This window comes from Gracilinanus agilis, chromosome 5 (assembly GCF_016433145.1).
Source record: "Gracilinanus agilis isolate LMUSP501 chromosome 5, AgileGrace, whole genome shotgun sequence".
Taxonomy (NCBI): domain Eukaryota; kingdom Metazoa; phylum Chordata; class Mammalia; order Didelphimorphia; family Didelphidae; genus Gracilinanus; species Gracilinanus agilis.
Window position 1 is genome coordinate 213,291,310 of NC_058134.1, and position 26,084 is coordinate 213,317,393.

Sequence of the window (26,084 nt, forward strand, 5' to 3'; positions counted from 1 at the left end):
TTACTTGTGAGCAGTTTTTACCAGCTTTAATAACTTCTCCTTTGACTTGCTCTCAGCTGCTGTGACTTTTTTTAGTCAAAGGCTTCATTTTGCCCAATTCAGAACACTGAAAAGTCACCTGGAGCAGAGAACTAGACTATTTAGTCATGAATTGCTTAGCTGGGAAAGAGACTGATGAGATCCAGATTCCCAGGGAAACTTTCATCAGAGCAGACAAAGTAAGAGAGTAAATAGGGAAAAAATCAGGGAACAAAAAATCCTGAAATTGCCAAAGATGTCAGGAAGAAGAAAACTCAAAGACCTTGGACATAAACAGATAAATCTTTAGGAAAAACATTAATAACAAAAGGAAATGTGGCTTCAAGATATAGTAAACAAGTTCAGGCATATATAAATAAACACTGCAAAATCAAGGAAATGATCCAACAGTTGAACCAGAGGACCTTAAGGAATGTGAGAACATAGAATCACAACACACTATTATTGAGTGGTTCAAAAAAGAACTGAGAATTAAGAGACAAGAATTTATAGCCCATATAGCAAAAATAATAAGTAGAATAAAAAACTATAATCTGCAACAACAAACCTCACCAAAGTAACAAAAGAAAAAACAAGAGTTTGAGAATGCAAATCTATGGAAGTGAAGAACAATCTGGAAGGAGAGAAGCAAAAAATCATTAAAAGAAAATATCTTCACTATGCAAACAGAACATACTGATCTAAAAAACAAGATGCACAGAGACAAGTTAAAGATCATTGGTGTCTGAAAAGAACAAAAAAAGGGACAAAAAACCTAAACACCATAAAGAAGGAAAGAATAGAAGAATGACACAGAAGGCTAGCAGTGAGAAGAAAGTGACCACCTGTTGTCTCAGAAAGAGAAAATCCTGTAGGAGGGTGAGGAGGGGAGGAGGAAGAAAGGGGAAAGATTGAAAAGTGGAGAAAAGGAAGTAGGTCTTATGGTGGCAAGAGCAGTTTCTGTTGAAGAATGTTCCTCTGGGTAAGGAGAGATGTTCTGTGAAGGCAGACAGGACTTGTGCTAAATGTGGCCAGGGCAATTTGGTGCTTGAAAAGACTATTCCTACCTCAGGAGAGAGCAGATTGGAATTCCTATGGGGAAACTGCACCTAGAGTTGTGAGAGTGCTTTGAATCAGGGAAGATATTTTGAAGCAAGTGAGGGAAAGAATGGTAACTTGGTAAGGGCCCTTCCCAGATTACCATTCTTTCCCCACTTGCTTAAAATAAATAAACAAAGCGCACGCGCACATACACACACACACACACACACACACACACACACACACACACACACACCCCTATGTCACTGGTAAACTGCATAATCAGGGACATGGTGGGGAAAAGACCCTGCCATGAGACAGTATTTTCTCTTGATAATCTGCAATTATGCAATATAAGGGCACAGAAATGTTGTAAACAAATGTAAAAAGGTAGCAATAATATATCCTTTACAGACTATAATGTGGTAAACATAATAATTGGATCAGGGACCACAAACAAAAGACACAGACCCAAATGTACACTTAAGAATAGAATCTTAAATAATGAATTGATCAAAGAATAAATCATAGAAATCTTTAATTCTAAAGAAATTATAAGGATGCAACTAATGTAGTTTTCAGGGGAAAATACAAGTATATATATATATATTTAAAGTTTAATTAACTGAATATACAGAAAGCCAACAAATAAGCCTAAAATAATAACAAAAGAGGAAATATTAAAAATTAGAGAGGATACAGATGAATTTGAATTAAAAATTTTGATAGTAAGGATACTAATAAAATTGATAAACTTTGTTAATCTGATTAAAAAGATGAAAAAATCAACAAAAAAGCAAATTAACAAGGGGTAATCATAGTAAAACCAGAGGAAATAGAAATAATAATTAGAAAAATAATAATAGAGTAATGATTTTGGTGACAAACTGGATAAGCTGGAAATAATTCCAATTCAACATTTCTAAAACTAAGCTCATTATCTTTTCCTCTAGACCAGTGGTTCCCAAACTTTTTTGGCCTACCATCCCTTTTCCAGAAAAAATATTACTTAGCGCCCCCTGTCACATACTATCACCATCCCCTTACAGTTATTCACCACCCCCAAATTCCCCTGTGGCCATCACCACTCTCCTGGATCGCTGCAGCACCCACCAGGGGGCAGTGGCGCCCACTTTGGGAATCACTGCTCTAGACCCATCACTCTCCCAAGCTTCAGCATTATCTTTGACTTCTCCAATTACTAAATCTTGCTATTTCTATCATTACTATTTTTCACACCCAACTCTTTGCATACATGTCTTAGTTTAGGCTCTCACCACCAATTGCCTAGATTTCTGCAGTTGGTCTTCTGCTCCTCTCCTTGATCCATTTTCCACAGTTGCCAATACATATCTGCCTATCACACTCCTAGAAAAAGCTCTGATGGCTTCCTTTAGGTTCTAGAATCAAATGTAAACTCTTTAACTTTTTAAAGCTCCTTACAACCTTGCCCCAATCTATCTTTCCTGCCTTATTGAACATTATTCCCACTCTTGCACACTTTGACTCTAATCATCACTCATAACATTTCATTTCTCATCTCTGATTTTTGCACTAACTTCCTCCCATGCCTAGAATATAGTCTCACTTTCATAGAATTCCTCTTTTTCTATAATGACCACTTTCTATATGAAATCTCTCTCAACTGCTAGTGCCCTTCCCCTGGGCCTACTTTATATTTAACTACTTTTAATTTATTTTAATTTTCTTTATATTCTGTATTTGCTTGTATATTTATTAGTTATCTCCTTTAAATCTAAATTTGTTGAGAGTAAGAATTATCTGTTATTGGATTTCTTTGTCCTGAATCTAGCATAGAATAGTCTCATAGTGAATGCTTATTGGATGATTAATAATGCATTTGTACAATATTAAAGTTGCAAATAAAAAAATCTTCCAACAAAATCATAGTTCCTTGTAGTATTAAATCAAATATTTGAACTAAACACTACTATTATCACTGGTATCAATGCTACTAGATGTAAGCTTCCCATGGAGTTTAAAGAAAACTACTAATTCTAGAATAAACTTGCATATTTCGTGGCTTTTCCCTACAGGCTCGGGCTTCTTCCTCACCGGTGATTCTGGTTGGCACCCATTTGGATGTTTCTGATGAGAAACAGCGAAAGACTTCCATAAGCAAAATCACTAAGGAGCTCTTAAACAAAAGAGGGTTCCCCGAAATACGAGATTATCATTTTGTGAATGCTACAGAAGAATGTGAAGCATTGGTAAAACTTCGGAAAAGTATCATAAAGGAGAGTCTGAATTTCAAGGTAGTGTTTTATGTCTTTCTATTGGAATTTATGAGCAGTCATATTCGTTTACATAGTTGCTTTTATTTGATTTTGTATTCAGTGTATATTCAGGACAGCGTAGCATCATATATAGACAGTTGGCCTCAAAACCAGGAAGACCTGGGTTCAAGTCATGCCTATAACACTTAAATACCCTTGTGACTCTGGGCAAGTCATTTAACTTCTCAGTGCTCTGAGAAATCCTCTAAAATGAGAAAAACTACATATAACCTGTTGACCCACACTGGTAGAAGGAATTTCCACATATGAAAATTCCCCACATCAATTAAATTTCTACTCTAATGCTTCATCATGCCATGGACGTGACACTGAGTTCTTGAAGGCAGTACTAGCAAAATACAAACTCTAGCAAGACCTCTATTATTATTCTCTGGGAAAGCCAGCAATCTCAGTCTGTGTTTATAACAAAGCAGCCGCAAAGACTGTCTTCTCTCCACTTTTCTCTCAACTGGGATTGGGGGCAGGAAAAGGGAAGATAGCCAAGAGCAGTTATCTTTGAGAGGATTTACCTTTACCTCTCTGGCACTGTAGATCGTTCTTAAAGGCAATACAGCTGACATAGCACCAAACTTTAACTCTGTTCCAATCAGCAGCCGCTGAGTATGGCAGCCCTTCTGTCTGCTGACTGTCTTTGCTGATGTTTCCTTTGTTGACTTCTCTTCTGCTATCTTTTTAAACTTCTCTTCTAATGGCTCAAATCACACATTCCTCGTGTTCAGGGGTGCATTTTTCCTTCATGAGTTAAACTCACAAAGCACAACTTTGTGTCAGTCGTGAAATCAACAATTCTTCTTTGATTTTCCCACAGTTTTCAAGTTGTTATTCAATTTATCATTTTGTGATTTCCAATCTCGCAAACTTTAAAAACAGTTACATGCAGATTAACTGAGAAACCACAATGTTCCATATCCTAAACCACTTCTTTGCCCTCAAACAACCCCTCTGTCTCTGTTTGTGTCCATAGTCATATTTTAATGATAAAACTATGTTTCTTTGCACAAAAGGTTAATTAGTATTTTATTCAAGTTCAAAAATCGCTCTTTTCAAACAACCAAATTGTTCCTATTCAAAAGGAGCAGTACTTTGTAGCTTAACGAGATGATCTAATCCTTTTTATTTATATAGCATCTCATTTTCTTGCCTCAGCTGTTCATTTTCTGCCTATTTCGACAAGTATGCTGACATATGAAAGGGGAAAGGAGCTTGTACAATTCCTATTTTTCATATAAAATTTATTTTCAATTAAATCCTTTTACTCTTCCACAAGGGGGGATAGCTTAAAAAATTTTGTTTAATGCCCTTCTACTTGAAATTTCAGTCCCCTGTTGGTAGGTGAGCTTAGTCAATTCAACTAATATGCTTTAAGTATGTTCTTTGTTAAAGACACTCTTCTAGGTTTTGTTGATAAGAAAGATAAGTAGTCCTAGCTTTCAAAGAGCTTGTGTTTTGGTAGAGAAATAGTACCATACAATAATTTTGGTGTTATATTGCATAAAGGACTAGACTTGAAGTCAAGTAGACTTAAGTTCAAACCCTCTTCAGACTCACAGGCTATGTGACTTTGGCCAAGTCACTTTACCTCTTTCAATTTCAGTTTCCTCCTGTGAAAAATGGGAATAATAATGATAGCACCTATCTCCCAGAGTTATTGGAAGGATTAAATGAAATAATATATGTAAGGCATGCTTTCAAGCATTATTTAAATGTTAGCTATAATTAAAATATAAATTAGGATGTAATAAGGTTAGGGAAGTAGTATCAGGGGTGCAATGAGGAAGAGATATCACTTCTGATTGTGTATGAAAGGATGGGTAAAATTGCTGTAGGTAACATTTGTTTTTGGTAATCAGTAGGTAAGATTTGATTTTTCTTTTTGAGTTCGTGCGGCATCTCGAGGTGACAGAACACTGGATGCATATAGCTTACTTATTGATTAGATGAATGGAACTACCAGTATATCACAGAACTAATGAGACTAAAGTCACAAGCTCTACTGTCATGTTCATAGAATATGTTACTCTTGTCAATTGTATATAAGAAAGTGTGGGTGAGTTAAAAAAATCTATCGGCCCTCTTAGCAAATCAATTCAAATAATCTATTGAGCTTTTGAAGAATGCCATGTCATTTATTTATAGGTCTTTCACACTTTTCATGTTAGATATTTACCCATCAAACTTCAATTATTTCTTGGGGAAGTATGTTACAAGAATAAACAAACAACAAAAAAACTAAATAAGATGGTACCTTTCTTCTTGGGACTTATCTTTTTTTCTTTATTTTTAAAAAAGGATTTTATTCTAAGTGAAATCACAAAAAAAGAGCTTTTCCATATACACAGTAGAAAACAGAAAGAGGATTCTATATAAACTCTGAAACCCCATTTCTCACTTCCTACTTTAAAAAAAAGTATAGTTAATTCTGTGTATGACTTTATTTATTTTATTTATTTTTTTAGAATATTTTTCCATATTTCCATGATTCATTTTCTTTCCCTCCTTTTTCCCTCCCTGCTCCCAGAGCTGACAAGCAATTCCACTGGGTTGTACAAATGTTGTCACTTGATACCTATTTCCATATTATTCATTTTTGCCATAGAGTGATTTTTTAAAAGCCTAGACCCTAAATTATGTAGCCATATATACATGTCACAAATGGTGTCATATGTTTTGCTTTTGCATTTCTAGTCCCATAGTTCTTTCTCTCAATGTAGATAGCATTCTTTTACATATGTCCTTCAGGAATGTCCTAGCTTGTTGCATTGCTGCTAGTAGCAAACAAAGTCCATTACATTGGATTGTTCCATAATGTTTTACTTGTACAATAGTACAAGTTCCATAATGTTTTACTTGTACAACATGTACAATGTTCTTCTGGTTCTGCTCATTTCACTTTGCATCACTTCATTGAGGTTCTCCCAGTTCATATGAAAGTCTCCAGATAAATCCTTACAGCACAATAGTATTCCATCGCTATCATATACCATGATTTGTTCAGTCAGTCCCCAATTGAGGGATACTCCCTCATTTTCTAATTTTTTGCCACCATGAAGAGGGTGGTTCTGAATATTTTTGTACAAGTCTTTTTCCCTATTATCTCTTTGGGGTACAAACCCAGCAGTGATATTGCTGGATCAAAGGGTATGCATTCTTTTAAAGCCTTTTGCATATAATTCCAAATTGCCTTCCAGAATGGTTGGATTAATTCACGATTCCACCAGCAATGCATTGGTGTCCTGATTTTGCTACATCCCCTCCAACATTTATTATTTCCTTTACTGTCATATTGGCCAATCTGCTAGCTGTGAAGTGGTACCTCAGCATTGTTTTGATTTGCATTTCTCTAATTATGAAAGATTTAGAACACTTCTTCATGTACTTATTGATATTGATAGTTTTGATTTCTTTATCTGAAAATTGCCTATTCATGTTCCTTGACCATTTCTCAATTGGGGAATGGCTTGATTTTTTTGTACAATTGACTTAGTTCCTTATAAATTTGAGAAATGAGACTTTTGTCAGAGATTTTTATTACAAAAATTTTCCCCAATTTGTTCCTTCCCTTATAATTTTGGTTATTGTTTATTGTTATTGGTTTTGTTTATACATAAACTTTTTTATTTAATATAAGCAAAATTATTCATTTTGCATTCTGTGTATTACTTTTAAAACTATTCCACTTATCTGTATTTCCTTCTGTTTTCTTTTGCATGTTTATAATAATTTTAGAATTGTCTTTTTTTCTTGACATCCCTATTGCTAACCCCTCTCCCACCACACACAACATAACACACTCAACAACATAACACACATCAAACAGAAAGGCAAAAAATAATAATAATAACAAAAAGATATAACAAATAAGGATAATCCAGCAAAATAAATTCACTCAGTGGCCAGTAGTTATATTATCCAATCTTGTTTTAAGTTACTCTGTTAATATTCGCTCTGAATTTTTATGTTTAGGATTTCTTTTTAGAGTATGAATAAATACCTTATCATGTACATGATTCATATTGTACAATGAGCACCGTCCCACAAAGACTTAAGTTATAACTTAACCTTTAAGCAAATTTGTCATTTTTAAGTTGAGGGTGTAATAAGTCAGAGTTTAAAAAAAAAAAGAGGGCCTAACTCCTTTCATTAGAGGCTAGCCTCATCTAAGATTGAATCTAATCAAATTGGAATATCTGGGTACAGAGAATAACGGGCAGGAATAGAGAAAAGGAAGAGTCCTGTCAAGTGGGAAGATAATATACTTCCTGATCTTGAAGGAGAAATTAGAAGTGGGGAAGGAGGAGAAAAACACAAAAATCTAGTAGGGTTCTTTATATCACCTCTTAGACAACTGGGAAATGGTTAAAACAAATGGTGGTTTAGGAATGTAATGGAATATTAATGTGCTAAGATAATTGCAGGAGGTAGTAAGAATTGTACACCAGTAGAACTCCAGATCAGTAGGACTTTGTGACCATGGTGCTTTGTTAAAGGAAGTGGGAGATAATTGAGTCACAGCCACAACTTTGTAGCCTTTTAGGGAAAAGTAATCTCTGTTTCCAGAGGGAAAGAGAGAATGCTAGTTGTTATTGGTGCTCTTACAACAGTATTGTAAAGAAAAACCAGTTTGAAAGCCTTAAGATCTGATTAAAGAAATGGACAACCACATCTCCAGAGGACCTTACCACCTCCTAACAGAGAGATGACAGACAGAAGGTACAGAAAGAAGTTATATGGCTGAAGTCTTGATGTGGGAGAAACACACCCAAGTTTGCAACAGGATTTTGCCCCAAGAATGGGAGACTCAAACTCCATCCAATTCAGAAGTAAGAAAAGAATTTTATTTGAAGAAGAAGTGGTTTTTGGTGGTATAATAGCCTAATAGCTGGTGGAATAGTCTGGGGGGCTAATCAGGTAGCCTTAGGACACATGGATAAGCTCAGGGGCTAGTATAGTAGCCTCTTTGAAGCTGATAATATGGAGTAGCAGCTCTGCTATAGAGTGGCAGCTTCCACACCCTGTGGATCAGGGTTGGCATTTTTATTATGGTCTGGTAGCTTGGCATCTCCCATTCCAAACTCGGTTAGAGGTATGTTTTGGGGCTTGTTTCCATAGAGAATAAGGGGCCTGTGCAAGGTTGTGGGATTCTTCTGGAATGCCACAGTTCCCAGTGTGCAGGTTCCATGTTCCCCCATTGTCCACCTTGTCATCTTTTGTCAAAGTGGGAGAGATCTCACTGCCCTTCTAGAATGAGAACATGGAGCAGAGGGAGATGTGGTACATTGGAGGACCACTCTAGGTAATTCGTTACGTCTTTTACTTCTAAGAGTAATTAATGAAGTGGATTAGGCACAAAGCTGAGGCCCGCTATGGAATATTACAGATCCAGTACACAGAGGGGGTAATTGGTCAATCTGCAATTCATGCTTGACTACATGTTGAAACTACAGGTTTTACAGTTGATGTTTAACTAGTGCTAACTAGTGAGAAATGCAAGATTTCAGAGGATGAGGGTCCTGTTCCTGTTACTACCCCTCACTGCCCACTGTCAGCCCACATCAGTCTTATGGAAGACTGAGGGTGGAGAAATGGGGAGATACTCATACTTATTCTTATACTCAAAGGAAATGCTGAAACAGAATAATTTCCTGGGAGGCTGATAACCTAAACATAAAAAAGCAGTTTGATTAAGCATCTCACAGCTCACCTTCATTATACACCACTTAGACAGTTCCACTACATGACCAATGGTAAAATGGCTTGGGTCAATCCTTTGCTAGTGGCCATCGTAACTGTTAGGGACTCCTCTCCTGTTACCATTAAGCTCCAAACCATAAGACCCAGAACCTTTGGACCTTTTGAACTCAACTCCAATCTATAAACACATCTATCTCAATATAGATATTTCCTCACTTAAAATCAGGAAAGAATTAGTGTAGAAAAGGCAGCCATGCACTTACCTGCAAGTATGCTTAGTTGAGCTTCCCCTATGCTCACTGCCATGTGAGTACACCATGATGCTAGGATGGAGAAAAGTCAACTCTTCTCTGCCACTTACTGCAAGTTTGTGATTTTGCTCTCTGGAAAGCTAATGAAAGCGAGACCAAGGTGGAAGCTGCCTCTTCTTTTAACTTAATTCAGTACTCTGTGCCCCTGTCATCATCACCAAATGGGGGATGACCAAGGTATCCCTCATGGTTTGCAACATTTTAACAAACGCTAGTTTGTTAGAAATAGTTCCTGGAGCTTCATGAGATTAGTAAAAGAGCTCTTGAGAATGCAACATGAGATACACCTTGTTATACTTTCCCTGCATAAAATTCAGAATCGTATATGTAATCTCTGTAGGTGTTTTAGCACAGATTTTGAAGGTGAATCATTACCAGGCTAAAACTGCATAAAATGTGTTTAAAATAAATTTTAGTACCAAAAAAATGGGTAGAGTTTGCCATCTAGTGGTCGCAAGTATCATTTCTTTTATTTGTAATAAGCTAAATATTTTATGAACTAAATAAAAAAAGACCTCGAACTTATTTTATATAGAAAATGCCCTCTGTGAAGCATTTTGGTTGTCTCCCTTTCATTTTCTGTGTAACTCAGAGTCATTTCCTTCATTCTCACTATAACAGATTCTATTAGTATCCCCTGAAGTTAGAGAATTCTGTTTGACATTTTAATGGAATTATAATTGGTCTTACAATCTGCCTACATGGGATTGCAGGGGGAAAATTGGAGAAGAAAAAATAAAAAAGTTATTCATAGGAATAAGATATATCCAGTTTAATTCTAGGCTTTCATGATTACCACTTTACTATCTTTAGCTAAAAAATGAAAATATTCTATTCACTCAGTGGATATTCAGTTTAATTCAGGTGAAATATTCCTAGAGAGGAGGTTCCAGATGAAATGGAGTAGAGGGAAACTACTTCAGCCCTACTCCACTCTACCATTAAGCCATCCAATTACAAAACAATTCACCACTTAAACAAGGAGTAAATATGATCCAGATCCCCTCAGGACAGTAATGGCAAACCTTTTTAGAGATGGAGTGCTGGACCCTACCCCCATCCCACCTTCCAGACCAAGTGCCTTGCCTGCCCCCCCCCAAGGTGGCATTCCATGCCCCTCACCCCCATCCAGCGTGGAAACACTGCCATTGGGCTGCTGGGCAGAGGAGTGGGTGATGTGGAAAAAATATCATCAGGAGTGGTGGGAGGGGAACAGTTCTTCCCAAGTCCCTCTGCCTTTCTAGTATGAACTCAGGTGGTGGGGTAGGGGGGAAGAACTCTGGGAGAGAGCTCTGCATGCCATCTTTGGCACCCATGCCATAGGTTCAACATCATTGCTTTAGGATGAGTGAAAGACTTTCTGTGGTAAGAAATAAGTTGTTGGAGAAAAGGGCAAAAAGTATATAAAGTTGAAAGACTAAAGGCTTTAATTACCTCACCACGAAGAGAGCTGCTATAAATATTTAAACATATATAAGTTATTTTTCTTTTCCCCTGATCTCCTTGGCGAAAAGACCCATATATGGTATTACTGGGTCTAATGGTATACAGTTTTATAACTTTCTAAGTGTAATTCCAAATTGCTCTCCAAAATGGTTGAAGTAGTTTATAGTTCCACCAACAGTATATTAGTTTCTCCAAAAAGTGTCTGTTCATATCTCTTGACCATTTATCAATTAGGGGATGGCTCTTATTCTTATAAATTTGACAAAGTTCTCTATATATTTTAGACATGAGACCTCTATGCAAGAGGCTATCTATAAAGATTCCCCCCCTCCAATTTTCTGCTTTCCTTCTAATCTTGATATTTGTCTTACTTGTACAAAACCTTTTCAATTTAATGTACTCAAAACTATTCATTTTATATCTCATGATGCTCTCCATCCCTTGTTAACGCAAAAATTCCTCTCCTATCCATAAATCAGATAGGCAATATATTCCCTGTTCTTCTAATTTGCTTATGATATCTCCTTTTACATCAAATCATGTCTTTTTTATTTTATCTTGTTTTTGTTTTTGTTTTTTTAATATTTTTAAACCCTTAACTTCTGTGTATTAGTTCCTTGGTGGAAGAATGGTAAGGGTGGGCAATGGGGGTCAAGTGACTTGCCCAAGGTCACACAGCTGGGAAGTGTCTGAGGCCAGATTTGAACCTAGGACCTCCCGTCTCTAGGCCTGGCTCTCAATCCACTGAGCTACCTAGCTGCCCCTTTTTTATTTTATCTTAGTGAATATTTGTCTATAAATAGTTTCTGCCAAACTACTTTCCAGTTGTTCAAACAATTTTTTATCAAAAGTGATTTCTTATCCCCAAAACCTGAATCTGTGCTTTTGTGAAATACAAGGTTACTGTAATTTTTTGCTACTGATTTACCTTTCTGTTTCTTAGCCAGTACCAGATAGTTTTGGTAATTGCTACTTTATAATACAATGTAAAATCTGGTACTGCTAAATCTCCTTCCTTTATTTTTTTTTTCATCAATTCTTTTGATAGTCTTGATCTTTTGTTCTTCCAAATGATTTTTTAAAATTATTTTTTGTAACTCAATAAAATAATTATTTGATTATTTGATTGGAATAGCATTGAGCAAGTAAATTAACATAGGTAGGAGTCACTTTAATCGCATTTGCCCTACCCACCCATGAACAACTAAAGTTTCTCCAATTTCTTAATTTTTATACAACTGAAGTCAAATCTATTTTATAATTATGTTCAAGTAGTCCCTGGATTTGTTTTGATGTATATATTCCCAGACATTTTATTTATCCTGTGGTTATTTTAATTGGAATATCTCTTTCTATCTCTTCTTGCAGGACTTCGTTAATAATTTATTAAGATGTTGATGATTTGCGAGGCTTTATTTTTTGCTACTTTGCCAAAGTTATTGAGTTTCAATTAACTTTTTAGTTGAATCTCTAGGATTTTCTACATGTACCATCATGTCATTTGGAGAGGTAATTTTATTACCCTTTTGCCCATTTTGATTCTTTCCATTTCTTTTTCTTATTTCTATTACTAGCATTTCTAATACTATGTTAAATAATATTGGTGATAATGGGCATCCTGGTTTCACTCCTGATCTTATTTAGAAAGTTTCTTACTTATCCCCATTACAAATGATACTTGCTGGTGGTTTTAGGTAGATGTTTTGTGTCATTTTAAGAAAAAAACCACTTATACCTATTCTTTCCAGTGTTTTTAGTAGGAATTGATAACTTAAGAAAACTTTCAGAATATAAAATGAATCTATAAAAATCTGTTGAAAATTACTCTGTATTTATTCAGTGCCATACCTATCAAACTACCGAAGAAACTTTTTTATTGAATTAGAAGAAAATTATAACAAGGTTCATTTGGAAGAACAAAAGATCAAGAATATCAACATATATTCAAGAATATCAATATATAATGAAAAAAATACATATATTTTTCAATATATATCAATATCAATATATAATGAAAAAAGAATGAAGGCAGGTAGCTTAGCAGTACCAGATCTTAAACTGTACTATAAAGCAGTGATCATCAAAATAATATGGGACTAGCTAAGAGACAGAAGAGAGCATTAGTAGAATAGACTTGGGGTAAATGACCTTAGCAAAATAGTGTATAATAAACCCAAACATCCCAGCTTTTGGGTCAAAACCCTACTATTTGACAAAAACTGCTGGGAAAATTGGAAAACAATATGGGAGAGATTAGGTTTAGATCAACACCTCACACCCTATACCAAGATAAATTCAGAGTAGATGAATGACTTAAATATAAAGAAGGAAATTATAAGTAAATTATGTGAACATAGAATAGTATACCTATCAGATCTATGGGAAAGGAAAGAATTTAAGACTAAGCAAGAGATAGAGAATATTACAAAATGTAAAATGAATAATTTTGATTACATTAAATTAAAAAGGTTTTGTACAAACAAAACCAATGCCACCAAAATTAAAAGGGAAGCAACAAATTGGTTTTCTTTTAATGTTCTTTCTTGGGTTTTGCTTCTCTTCTAGATCAGCGATGGCAAACCTTTTAGTGACCACATGCCATGCCCTTCCCCACCCCACCCAGAGACCATGTATCATCCCTCACTCCCCCACCAACTGCTGGGTGTACCCTGCCCCACCCTCTTACCCTACACAGGGGAGAGGAAAAGTTCTCCCATTGGGCTGTTGGATGGAGGGCCAGGTGAAGTAAGGAATGTCTTCAGCAAGTGTAGAGAGAGGGAGGAGAGTGGCCAAAGCACTCTGCTTTCCTCTAGCTTTGCCATCTGAGAGCTAGTCACCTTACCCCCTGTTCATTCCCATTGGACTGCTGGGCAGAGGTTTGGGTGGGGGTGGGTGGGGTGGGGATGGTGAAAAAGTGTCATCAAGCGCAGTAGAGAGGGGGAAGGGAGCAGCTCTGCCTGAGTCCCTCTATCTTTTTAGTAACCAATTTTTGAATGGGGAATGGGGTGGGGAATGGCACATATGCCTACAGAAAGTGCTCTGCATGCTCTCTTTGGCACATATGCTATAGGTCCACCATCATGGTTCTAGGTCGTCTTTCATTTCTGTGTATTTGCATTCTGAATCTATTATTCTTTTGTTTCTTTGGTGAATCTGACATCACAGATTCCAGTTTTTCTATTCTGCCTATTATATGTTTTGCTCAGGACATGAATTCTGTCTCATAATTCTCATTTATCTTTTGAACCACTCAAGAACAGCATACTGTGGTTCCATGTTCTCCTTATATTCCACAGGGTCCTCTGTCTCATCAAGCACTGAATCATCCTACAGTATTATTCACAAATGCCTGAACTCGTTTATTACATTTGGGGACCTTCTTTACTTCTATTAATCTTTTCTTTCTAGTATATTTATCTTATTTTGAAGGTCTTTGAGATTTCTTTTTTGAATCTCTAGTACTTTCAGTCTTCTTTCATTTTTTTTTTATCCTGGGACTCCATTCTAGGAGCATAGGGCCACAACCAGTAGGCAATGGGACACACAGTCGCTCAGGGTCAACCAGCTGGGAAGTGTCTGAGCCCGGACTTGAACCTAGGACCTTTCGTCTCTAGGCCTGGCTCTCAATCCACTGAGCTAGCCCAGCTGCCCCTACTTTAGGTTGCAGTTTCTTTAGCAGATGTAGTTTTTACAGGGTGGGGTTGCTAGCCCCACGCCCAACCCTCCTCCTTTTTTCATCTGGGCTAGGGACTGTCCTTGGCCCAGGAGTGGTAAGGGTGGGCAGTAGGGGTCAAGTGACTTGCCCAAGGTCACACAGCTGGAAGTGTCCGAGGCCAGACTTGAACCTAGGACCTCCAGTCTCTAGGCCTGGCTCTCAATCCACTGAGCCACTCAGCTGCCCCCCTTCTTTCATTACTCTACCTTATTTTTCTCATCACTATCTTCTGACTTTCTCCCTTTTGATAATGTCTTTCTTGGGATCTGGCTCTCAAATTGTCTCAGTCTTCTCCTATACTGGAAGATTCATGATTCACCAGCCCAGGTCCCTGTCCCAGTTGACTTTTGGGTGCTTAGAAAAGGCCGGATGGTTGGCTCTTGTAATATAGGATTTTTAACTTTGCCATGTTGGCTTGGGGGCAACCTGTCAGTTGCCCTAGATATAATGTTGGCAGTGGCATGAGACATGGGACAAAGCACCAACTGCCAGTTGAGCCAAGATAAAGCCCTGGAGACCCAGGGCTGTGTTCTGTTCTTACCTGACTTCACTCTGACTCCCTTACCTCCCCGCTCCCTTGGGCCTCTGGTGGCGAGAGTGTGGGATATGGGTAGCTTAGGCCTAGAATAGAATAGGGTTTTAAGACCTATCTTCTAGAGCAATGATTCCCAAAGTGGGTGCTATAGCCCCCTGGTGGGTGCTGCAGCAATCTAGGGAGCAGTGATGGCCACAGGTGCATTTAACTTTCCTATTAATTGATATTAAAATATTAAAATTTAAAAAATTAATTTCTAGGGGGCTAAGTAATATTTTTTTCTGGAAAGGGGGTGGTAGGCCAAAAAATTTTGGGAACTACTGTTCTAGAGCACCTTAATAATATTATTATCATCAATGGAAAAATTTAGTCCAAGAACAATTTTTTTTTAAAAACCCTTACCTTCCATCTTGGAGTCAATACTGTGTATTGGCTCCAAGGCAGAAGAATGGTAAGGGTAGGCAATGGGGGTCAAGTGACTTGCCCAGGGTCACACAGCTGGGAAGTGTCTGAGGTTCAAGAACAATTTTATTTATCAACCAGAGACCGCATCACTCTGACCCAGGACTGCCTGCCCTGGGTCAGCAAAGACCATCCAAACAGGATCCTTACCAACTTTAGTCAGATACTCTTTTACCATCAGATCACAGTATTTCCTAACCCTTTTACACTGCCTTGTTCCCTTACTCAGTTATCAATAAACCCCTTAACCTTTAACCAGAGAATTCTGTGGTTATTTGCCTACCATCTAAAGCCAAGGAGAACAGGCCACAGGAAGGGTTCTGGGCAGTTTGGGCTGGAACAAACTCCATTGCTGAAGGGCAGAAAGTTCAACATCCACTTCCTGCAAGCCTGCCATTAACCAATAAGAAGCTCCTTCCTCAGCAGGGAATGGGCCAGTTTCCTGATATCTTAAAGGAGCCTGGTGGCAAGCAGTGAGGTTTCTCTGGACACTCAGTTACCTGGGTTGGATTCTTTTTACATTTATAAACAAGTTTCAAGCGCAGCCCAGGTACAGCTCACTCCATCCTTATAACCAGCACCATCCTCCTGCTAGCCTTATTACCAGCATAAGGCTCCTGTTGACCCACCTATTAATTACACTCTTCCCTGGAACTTGATGGAATGCTGTTCCCACACACACTATGTTTGTCCCTACTCTCTTTGGTTCTTAGTTTTCTGACTCAGAACCAATACATTAGATTGGAACCCACTTTTCCTGGCCTCTGGCAATGAACTCTTGGTGCTTCTAGCAGCTCCTAGAGGACTGTGATTTCTGTGATGCTAGAAAGAAAGAGTGGGGAACAGAATATAGGGGTAGGTTTTGATATAAGGTCCATATTGAATCGCTCCGTCTTAGTAGTTGGGATGTTGGGGAGAGGTGCTAAGTGAGCTCAGGATAAATGAGCATCAGTTCTAGGATTTGGAGGGTTTTTTTATACCTTCTTTTGGATTCCAGGTGACAAAACAGCTAGAGTTGTTTTTTGGCACATAATTTCTGTTTTGAAAAAGTTTGAGAGGTTGTGGGAATTGGAGAAAATGCTTAGTTCACTGTATTTAGCTCATGTGACCCAGAAATCTTGTTTGATATTTTTTCCCTTAAAATGAGTGAATCTGGAGAAGAAAAAAAAAAGAATGAATCTGTTAATGAAGGAATTTTCTTTCTATTTGTAAACCCAGAGTTTAGCAGAAGATGTGACATGTAGTAAGCACATAAATGTGAATGAAAAAATGCTTATTCGTTCATTTCATTTAACACTGTTCCTGGTGTTTGCCCAGATCAGAGACCAGCCCGTTGTAGGACAGCTAATTCCAGACTGCTACTTGGAACTTGAGAAGAAAATTTTATTGGAGCGAAAGAATGTACCCACAGAATTTCCAGTAATCAATCAGAAGCGATTGGTACAGCTGGTAAAAGAAAGTCAGCTACAGTTGGATGAGAATGAACTTCCTCATGCAGTTCACTTCCTAAATGAATCAGGTATTTTTTTTAAATGTGATGCTTAAATTTTTTGAGAGGCAAAAAGAAATATTTAATCAAAACTTCAAATAGTAAAACTTAAATTTAAAACAAACCATCTTTGAAAAGATTTACAAGGTCCCCTTCAAATAGGACGATGTGTTATCTGCCATGTAATTACAGTAGCATATTATAGGAAATGAAAAATTAAATATATTTTTTCTGTTACATTCCATTTTAAAACAACTACTTTATTTTTTTCAATGAAGAAACGGAAACTCCCCGATATCAAAATAACTTGCTACAAAATGTCATTGCTATATTAACAACTTGGTCTAAATCTCATATGTTTACACTATCATAATCCAGAATAGAAAAATTCTTAATCCAACCTCAGTCTACTGAGAAATTATATTTGAATGGAAAAATAATGATTAGTAGTTGGAGTAAAATCTGTCAAGTTGGATACTGTCTCTGCCTCTTTGATTTCTTTAACAAAAATATTTTCACAAAGATTCAAAACACTGTCTTATTTTTCCCTTTCCCCAAATTGTTCTAATGTTGAATTTTTAATCTGTTTTTGACACAGGATATGTTCACTTACAGTATACATTTGGTGACTTGATATAAAGAAAAAAAATCAGTTTCTGTTTATCTTTGGATGTGAAGTCTATGTTAGATAAGCATTTATGTAATGTTACATGGTTTACAAAATATTTCATAGTCCTATTTTGTTCCTTATGACAGTAGAGAAGCAGTTTGCCATAATGATATGGAAATACCCTAAAAACCAGTGCCAAGCTTCGTATCCTCCCTTTGACATATAAACTAGCTCTGAAACTCTACACAAGTCACTTGTTCACCGAGTGGCCCCTAAGCAACTCTTTAAAACTGTGAGTTGCAGAAAAATTGCAGAAGTAGAGGAAGCTTCCTCATTATGAAATTTCTTACATTGATGCATATGACTAGATGCAAACAAAAGAAATCAGGAATAAAGATTTTCTGATGATTGAAATTGTATTACAGGTGTCCTGCTACATTTCCAAGACCCAGCACTGCAGTTAAGTGACTTGTATTTTGTGGAACCTAAATGGCTATGCAAAATGATGGCACAGGTTAGTATCTGACACAGAACTATAACTGTAGAGCATGGGGGTAATTGATGTCGAATCATGAGTAGAAAATGATTAGGTAGAAATAGGTAGAAAATGAGTAGAATTTGGGGTCTGTGGAAATAGTCTGTGCCTAAAGTAGAGAGTATAATCAATCCATCTGCAAAATTTTATTAAGCCTGCTGTCTGGCACTGTACTAGTCACTGGAAATATAAAGACAAAAATGAAACCCTTCTTACCCACAAGGAGCTTAGATTCATTTGGGAGCGATGGCAGTACACACACACGTATATACAAAAAATAAATATATTCAAACTTATTTACAAACTATATTCAAAGTAATTTGTTGGAGGAGGCACAGGATGTTGCTCATTTCTGAAATATTTTCCTTCCTCACCTCTAAAATGTGGAATTTCTGGTTTCCTTCAAGATGTAACTAAAGTGCCCCCCTTCTGCCTGAAGCCTTTTCTGGTCCCCTTTAGCTACAAGTGTCTTTTGCTCCAAGCTTACTTTGTATCTGCTTTGCATGTGTTTTGCATATTACTGTGTATTTTGTCTGTTACGTTAGAATGTAATTTCTTTGAAGGCAGGAACTTTCATTTTTGTCTGTGTACCCCAATGTTTAGAGCAGTGCCTAGCATGTGGTAAACCTGGAATTAATCCCTTAGATTGAATTCCATCTGATGATTTTCAAATCTACCTCTCTTGTCCTGTACTCTGCTGATGTCTTATACTACGTTGGCAAGAGCTGCCAGACATCTTGAACTAGATGTCCAGTAGACATTTTATTTCATTTTATTTTATTTTTTAAAAACATCCTTACTTTCTGTCTTAGAATTAATACTGTATATTAGTTACAAGGCAGAAGAATTGTAAGGGTTAGGCAAGTAGGGGTTAAGTGACTTACCCAGGGTCACATAGCTGGGAAGTATCCAGGGCCAAATTTGAATCCAGGACCTCCTATCTCTGGTCCTGGCTCTCAATCCACTGAGCCACCCAGCTGCCCTCCCCACCCTCAGTAGACATTTTAAACTTAATACATCCAAAATGAAAATCATTATATTTTCCCTTAAACCCTCTTCCATCTCCTACCTTCCCTATTCCTGAAGAAGGCAACACCATCTTCTCACTCCCTCAGGCTTACCACCTAGTTATCCTAGACTGCTCATCATTTCTAACCCCCTATATCTAATGTCAGGACCAGTCAATTCACCTTTGCAATATCTCTCCAATGCACCCCCTTCTCTCTGCCACTGTCATTCTTGCTCTCTAATGCAGACTCCCATCACCTCCTGCCTTGATTACTGTAATAGCCATCTGGTGGATTTGTCTGTCTCCTATGTCTCCCCAGGCCAATCCACCTTCCATTCAGTCACTGAAAAGATTTTCCTAAAGCAGATCTGATGATGTCACTCTCTTCCCCCATCCCCACCAACTCAGTAAACTCCAATAGCTTCCTATCGCCTCCAGGAGCAAATACAGAATTCTCTGGGCAGCATTCAAAGCCTTTCCTAACCCAGCCCCCTCTTACCTTTCCTGTCTCTAACACATACTTTTCACTTTGGTGACACTGACCTTCTGGCTGTTCTATGATAAGATATTCCATCTCTTCATTTTCTCTGGCTGTTTTGCATGCCTGGACCACTTTCTCTCCTCAATTCCAGCAGCTAAAAGGGACTTTAATGTGTAAGAAGATTATGCTAGAACCCCACAAAAATTTTGTTAGCTCTATTATAGTAGAAAAAATGAAAGAAGAATTGTGGGTATAAATGGACAAAAGATGGAACAAGGTCATGAAGGAGCCAGAAAGGGATGTATTTTATGGTGCAGGAAATGTGGTTGATCCCAATGAAACTGGAAACAAGAAAAAGCTGTTTAAACAGAGTGAGGCAGAGAAGAAGTGGGGAAAGTAAGTTATAATGAGAAAAGGATTTTAGTTTTTTTTTTTTCATGTGTCTCTTTATATGTGTAAGAGTATGCCTTTTATCTACGCTAGTGGAACCAAATAAGAAAAATGAAAGACCATGAAGCTGAAAGTGACTGACATAATACTGTAGAATAGAGGAGAAATCGCAGGTTCTATTCCTATTGTGAGGAGATATGAATTGGTGGGCACCCTCTAAATCATCACAAGGAATAAGGATGGGGAAAGAATATACACCCATTTTTCTCTGCTCCTTAATAAGTATGTTTCTATTGCAAACCTGAAAAAAAAATAAAAGACAACTACGAAGGTAGTTATAATAAAGGGTAAGATGGATTGCAATCTGAGTTCCCCCACATGACCATGTTCCTTAGTACTTGGGTCACCCAGTTTGATACAGAATAAAATGGGGTTAAATAATCTTTTGGAAAGGGGAAAGGGATAAGAGCAAAGATGCAGTTGACAGAGGCTAAAATAGCCTCTATTTATTTAGGTTTGATTGTCCTCTTTGACTGCAGTTCTTAGGCAAAAGAAATTAAGTCAGGGGCAGCTGGGTAGCTCAGTGGATTGAGAGTCAGGCCTAGAGACTGGAGGTTCTAGGTTCCAATCTGGCCTCAAACACTTCCCAGCTGTGTGACCCTGGGCAAGTCACTTGACCCCCATTGCCCACCCTTACCACTCCTCCACCTAGGAACCATACACAGAAGTTAAGGGTTTAAAAAAAAAAAGAAATTAAGTCCTGGGAAAGAGACAAGACCAATTCAAAGTTCGTTCAACCATCATCTTGTCTTTTCTGTTCTTTTTTAACATTCTGGGAGAGTCCATCGGGAAATTCTCTGAAAATAATGTCGTCATTCTCATATGCCATATTCTCTTTCTGGCGGGCTAATGCTGTTAACTCCAGTGTTACATACTTATATGATGCAGATGAAAATGTTCTGACCACTTTCTCTTCAGAGTAAGACATAAACAATTGACAAGTTGCAGCTGGGGGAATTCAATTTTAATTACTGAGGGAGAACTTTTTTCTTACAGATTTTGACAGTGAAAGTAGAAGGTTTTGCTAAATATCCGAAGGGTATTATTCAGCGTTCAGATGTGGAAAAGTTCCTTTCAAAGAAGAGTAGATTTCCCAAGAACTACATGTCTCAGTACTTTAAACTCCTGGAAAAGTTTCAGATTGCTTTACCAATAGGAGAGGAGCATTTGCTAGTTCCAAGCAGGTAAATTCTGAGTAAAATATGAATACAGTATAGAATATTATAAATTTTCATTGCATTTTTTAAATCATGGAAGTTGGTATCCTTGTTGTGTGTATTAAATAACTGCTTCCCCTCACCCCCAGTATTATTTCTCCCTTAGAGAATGTAAAAGTAGTACATTTTATCAGGAATACATCTCATTGAAGAAGCAGAAGATGCTGGATGATCACCACAGGCATCCCAGAACAAAATGCTTAGCTAAGAGTATGTGTATGTACTCTCTCTACCAGTGCAGATTCCAGGCTTTACAGTCGGTGCTTTCTTGCCCATATCTTTCTGTAAATTATTTATAAGAAGATCAACCCATTGTGCTGAAGATTTCTATCTAAAGGGTACTAAGGTAACAATTATGCTGACCATCCATTCTCCTTACATGACATTTTCAACAGACAAGCTTCGTGAGGCTCCCTTTCTTCTCCAGCCTGACCTCTCCTTCTTGTCGTCTTCTAAGAGCTAGAAAATCGAAAAGCAATGAGAGAATATGTGATAAAATGCTGGTATGATTAGACTGATGTTTTGTTTGGAAGTCTTCTTAAAGGAAATCATGAAACTGGGTTGGCAGAAGCAAAGTAAGAAAAATCTTGTTGAAAAAGACTTAGAATTTTGGGGAAAGAGGTCATTCACTGTAATACAACCTCATAATTTTTATAGATGAAGAAACTGAGTATGAGAGATTAACAGTTAAAGTTTTATAGCAAGTTAACAACAGCCCTTCTGTTTATAACAATTAGTAGATGGAAACTTGATTATTAGATGAAAGCTTATATGCGTGACCTAATTTGATTTTCCTGAGCCTCAGTTTCTCACCACTAAAATAAAAGTTGTACTAGATGCTGCCAACGTGAAAGAAATCAAAGTACCATAGTAGTAGTTATCATAACAGATCTTAAATCTCAGCAAGGGAGACTATAATTAAAACTACCAGACAGAGCACTGCCCTGGGAGGATTATAGTCTCAGGAAAGACACATAAAAATGTAATACTGGGAATTTCTGCTGATCTACAAAAAGTGGGGACCTTCTATAGTGTTTAGGGGGTAAAAGGAGAATGATAACCAATTGGTTATGTGAGTTTGCAAACGTTTGAGAAAGAGGAGGAAACTGGAGGCTAAGGTGTCTCAGAATAATAAGAGAGGCTGAGGTGGCTGAAGAGGTACTTAAAGTCTTATGTCTTTAGCTAATCTTGTCTAGGAATGATGGAACAGTACTTGAGACTGATTATAATATTAGAGGACATTATAGTCATCAAAGCCAGAGATATTTGAGAGTGTTAGCCAAGGTAATGGCAATGGGAGTGAAGAGAAGGGGACATGTGAGAGACATTCTAGTGGTAATTCTAATAACTCATATTTAAGTTGTATTTTAAAATTTACAAAGCACTTACGGCATTTCATTTGAGTTTTACAACAACCTATGAGGCAAGCATTTTCAGTATTTTTAGCCCCATTTTGCAGTTGAAGAAACTAAGGCTTAGAAAATATAAAGACTTGATCAGGTAGTTGCCACTAGTTGCTTTCCTCACCTTAGATATTGCAATAATGTGAATGACTGAACCCAAGCAAAGTATAAAATTGTGTATTTCCATTGCATGGTCATTAAGCATAGGACAAAGATGCACATTGACCATTCTTACTTTGCCTCTGATTCTAGTTCAGTTAAACAGCAAAACTTCCTCTTCTCTCCCTTTTCCCCATGGAGGAAATGCTCAGGGAATGGCATGTGCAGTGCCCACCAAATGGAAGAAGCCACTATAAGTCTAAGAAGGTAGTAGCCGGCTGCCTTACTGGGTACTAGAGATCTTGTCCCCCATGCAAATACTTCCATGATGCATGAAATAAAGAACCTTTTTATGCTAGATGACAAGGGCCACTGTCCAGCAGTGTTCCCTGTGTTTCCACATGGCTTGTAATATTATCTCCTTCTTAGCTTAGGTCCTTCTCTCTGAAATATGATCGGTGTCACAGGGCCTGCCAAACCTAAGTAATGTGTAAAGGCCTGAGTTTTCTGCCATGTCAGTGTCACACAGCCACCAACTATCAGAGATATAATCTGAATTTAAGGCCCTTTTGACTCATTTGCCAGGGTTCTAGCCACTCAGTAATCATGCTCTAGAACTTGGTATGCAATTGGATGTTGAGAATGAGAGAGAAGGATAAAAAATAATTGAGTTTTTGAGGTTATGGAATAAAGTCTGTCTACCATCAATGGAAATACTGAAACTGGAGTTTCTCTGTCAACCTAACTTCAGTCAGGCTGACAGCTTTGGCTGAGGACTAGAGGGAGAGAGCTGGATATTGGGGTTTCTCACAAATGATCCAGGTCACTTCCTTGATGTCTTCAGGATACCAGGAACCAATTCCTTGCACAGCAAATAATCCAAGAGATACCAGGTAGGGAAAATGCCTGCAAGCTATCCACCAGGAAACAGGCACTATCCACTACTAAGGCTTGTCTTGAGAGATGTTGTCTTCAAGTTTCTCCAATACCAAAGATCCCAAGCTCATGGAGTCCCTTCTGGCTGGACTTCTGCTCCCAATCCCTCTCACATCAGCAATGACAGTTTTTCTCTCCCTTCTCTCTTCACCTACATTCCATTCAGAATATCCATGGCTGACAGCCAAAGTTTTGCCCTTACTTAGCCTGCCTGCTAAATCTGCTTTCCTACTTTTAAAGTCTATTTCCCTATTACAGTTGTAGGAAGGTAGAGATATGAGTAGGGCTAGGTTGAGAGGTAGAGGGTATAAACTAGAATATTAGGCTTGAACCTGAGAGATCATCAAAAGAAAGAAGATGACCAAGGAAGAAAATAGTCTAATGTTTAGAGAGTAGAATAAAGATCTTAAACTATCAGAAAGAAATCATCTAGGCCAAGGATGAAGACTTTTTTTGAATGGTGTTGACCCACATGAAACATCAATTAAAAACCATATACTCCCAAGCCCCCATATATATAGTCAGATCAGTGTGTAGAGAAAGAAAAGAGAACTAAGGATAGAACATGAATAGAATGATTATATTTTTAGATTAGAAAGAAATAAATGTCCATGAAGGATATAGAATCAGAGGACTCAGAGAGGTAAGAAATCAAGTTATAGGGCTAATAGAAGCCAAGAGGGGAGAGAGATCCAAAAAGTAGGCAGTTTTGGATTCTTCGGTGGAAGATGATGACCAAGATGAAGAAAAGCTACAAAATATTTAGTAGTGGGCAAAAGTTAGAAAAGTAGATCAATTGGATAGACTAAGGAGAACAATGGAGTAGGTAGAATAGACATCCAGTGAAATGTATAAATTTACATTTGGTAAACATATTAAAATAAAACCTTGGATAAGGAATGATTATTTAACAAGCTTGTTTTGGAAAATTGCTTGAGTCTTTCAATAAAGATGGCAATTCTTAGATCCCTTAAGAATCTCCCCTGTAAATAAAAAAGGACAAGAGGTGTAATGATCAATAAAACCAAGGATCTATATCATAAGGTTCTTCTATGTAGTTCAGGTCTGCACAAAAGAGAAAGCCAGTAAATCTATAGGTACTTTAAATGGGGACAAATCAGGGAGAGCTGAAGCCAATGTGATCTCTGATCACATCAGTAGATAAAGGGGTTGAAGATAAAGTTAAGGTACACTGGGTCTTTCAGAAAGCCTGAAGCCTGCCAGATATCTGAAATCCATTTGGAACCTGTCATAGTTTTAACAGAGGTCAAAGCTAACTCCTACCTGATAGTTTTGCAAGAAGAAGGAAACTGAGATGGGAATGAGGCTATCTCTAGTCTAGGACCATCAGAAGATGAAAAAATAAAATAGACAGGAATTGAGGCAGAGTTAGCAGCTGGTCCCAGTTCTGTTCCCAGCTTTCTGGGACCCCCAGCCAGAGATGCAGAAGAGGGTAAACAGGAGGAGCAGGAACCAGCCATTCTCACTATCCAGAAACTCAAGAGGCCTTGGTCATATCTTGACCTGAGGGTAAAGGCTCAGCCAAGGAAATTTAACTAGCAGGTAAAAAGTAAACAGAAAAGCTGAAATATAATGATAGAAATATTAAGGATTGAGAAACTCAAGCAATAAAACTGGAAGAGATGAACTCCATAATAAATACAAATAGAGCCTCAGGCAAAAATAAAAAAGTAGCTTATTACCAACGACTTCAGGAGTAGATATAAAAAACTGAACAAGAAAAAAATTTTTAAATGAAATTAGAACTCTTGAGGGGAAAAACATGGAAGGAGAAAAAAGTAGAAAATAAGATTCTGGAAATGAGGCCTTAATTAGAGAGCTTTATTGTAAATTTTTTCTACTATTCTGATTATTGTGTATTCATTTTCCCCTTGTTTAGTTTCTGACCACCATCAGCCCTAATTTGCCCTCCTTTCTGAGGACAGAATTAGTTTTCAGTCTCAATCTCTTCTCTTATCCCATTCTCCTCCTACTTTCCTGTAGCAAAAGATAGAGTTCTATATCTTATTGATTGTTAATGTTTTTCCCTCATTGAGCAAATTCTGGTAAGAGTAAGATTCAAGTACTCCTCTCCCAGTGTAAAAGCTCTTATGCCTCTTCTATTAGGGAGATAATTTACCTCATTCTATTTCTCCCTTTTCCCTTCTCCCAATTTATTCTTCTTTCTCGCCCCTTAATTTTATTTTTTTAGATTCAACTCATACCTTCCTCCTTTCTATATATACTCCCTATAACTGTCTTAGTAGGGACAAAGTTTTTAAAAGTTACAAATATCATCTTCCCAGGTATGGATGTAG

At 37.5% G+C, this 26,084-nt stretch overlaps 1 protein-coding gene across 1 annotated transcript in view; it reads left to right on the forward strand.

Annotated features, from left to right (window-relative positions):
• Positions 1-26,084, forward strand: part of LRRK2 (leucine rich repeat kinase 2) — a 178,579-nt gene that overhangs the window by 104,181 nt on the left and 48,314 nt on the right. The window contains exons 29-32 of the mRNA XM_044679106.1: positions 3,117-3,335; positions 16,855-17,056; positions 18,062-18,150; positions 21,108-21,295. Coding sequence (XP_044535041.1) covers positions 3,117-3,335; positions 16,855-17,056; positions 18,062-18,150; positions 21,108-21,295 — 698 coding nt within the window. The remainder of the gene's footprint in view (positions 1-3,116; positions 3,336-16,854; positions 17,057-18,061; positions 18,151-21,107; positions 21,296-26,084) is intronic.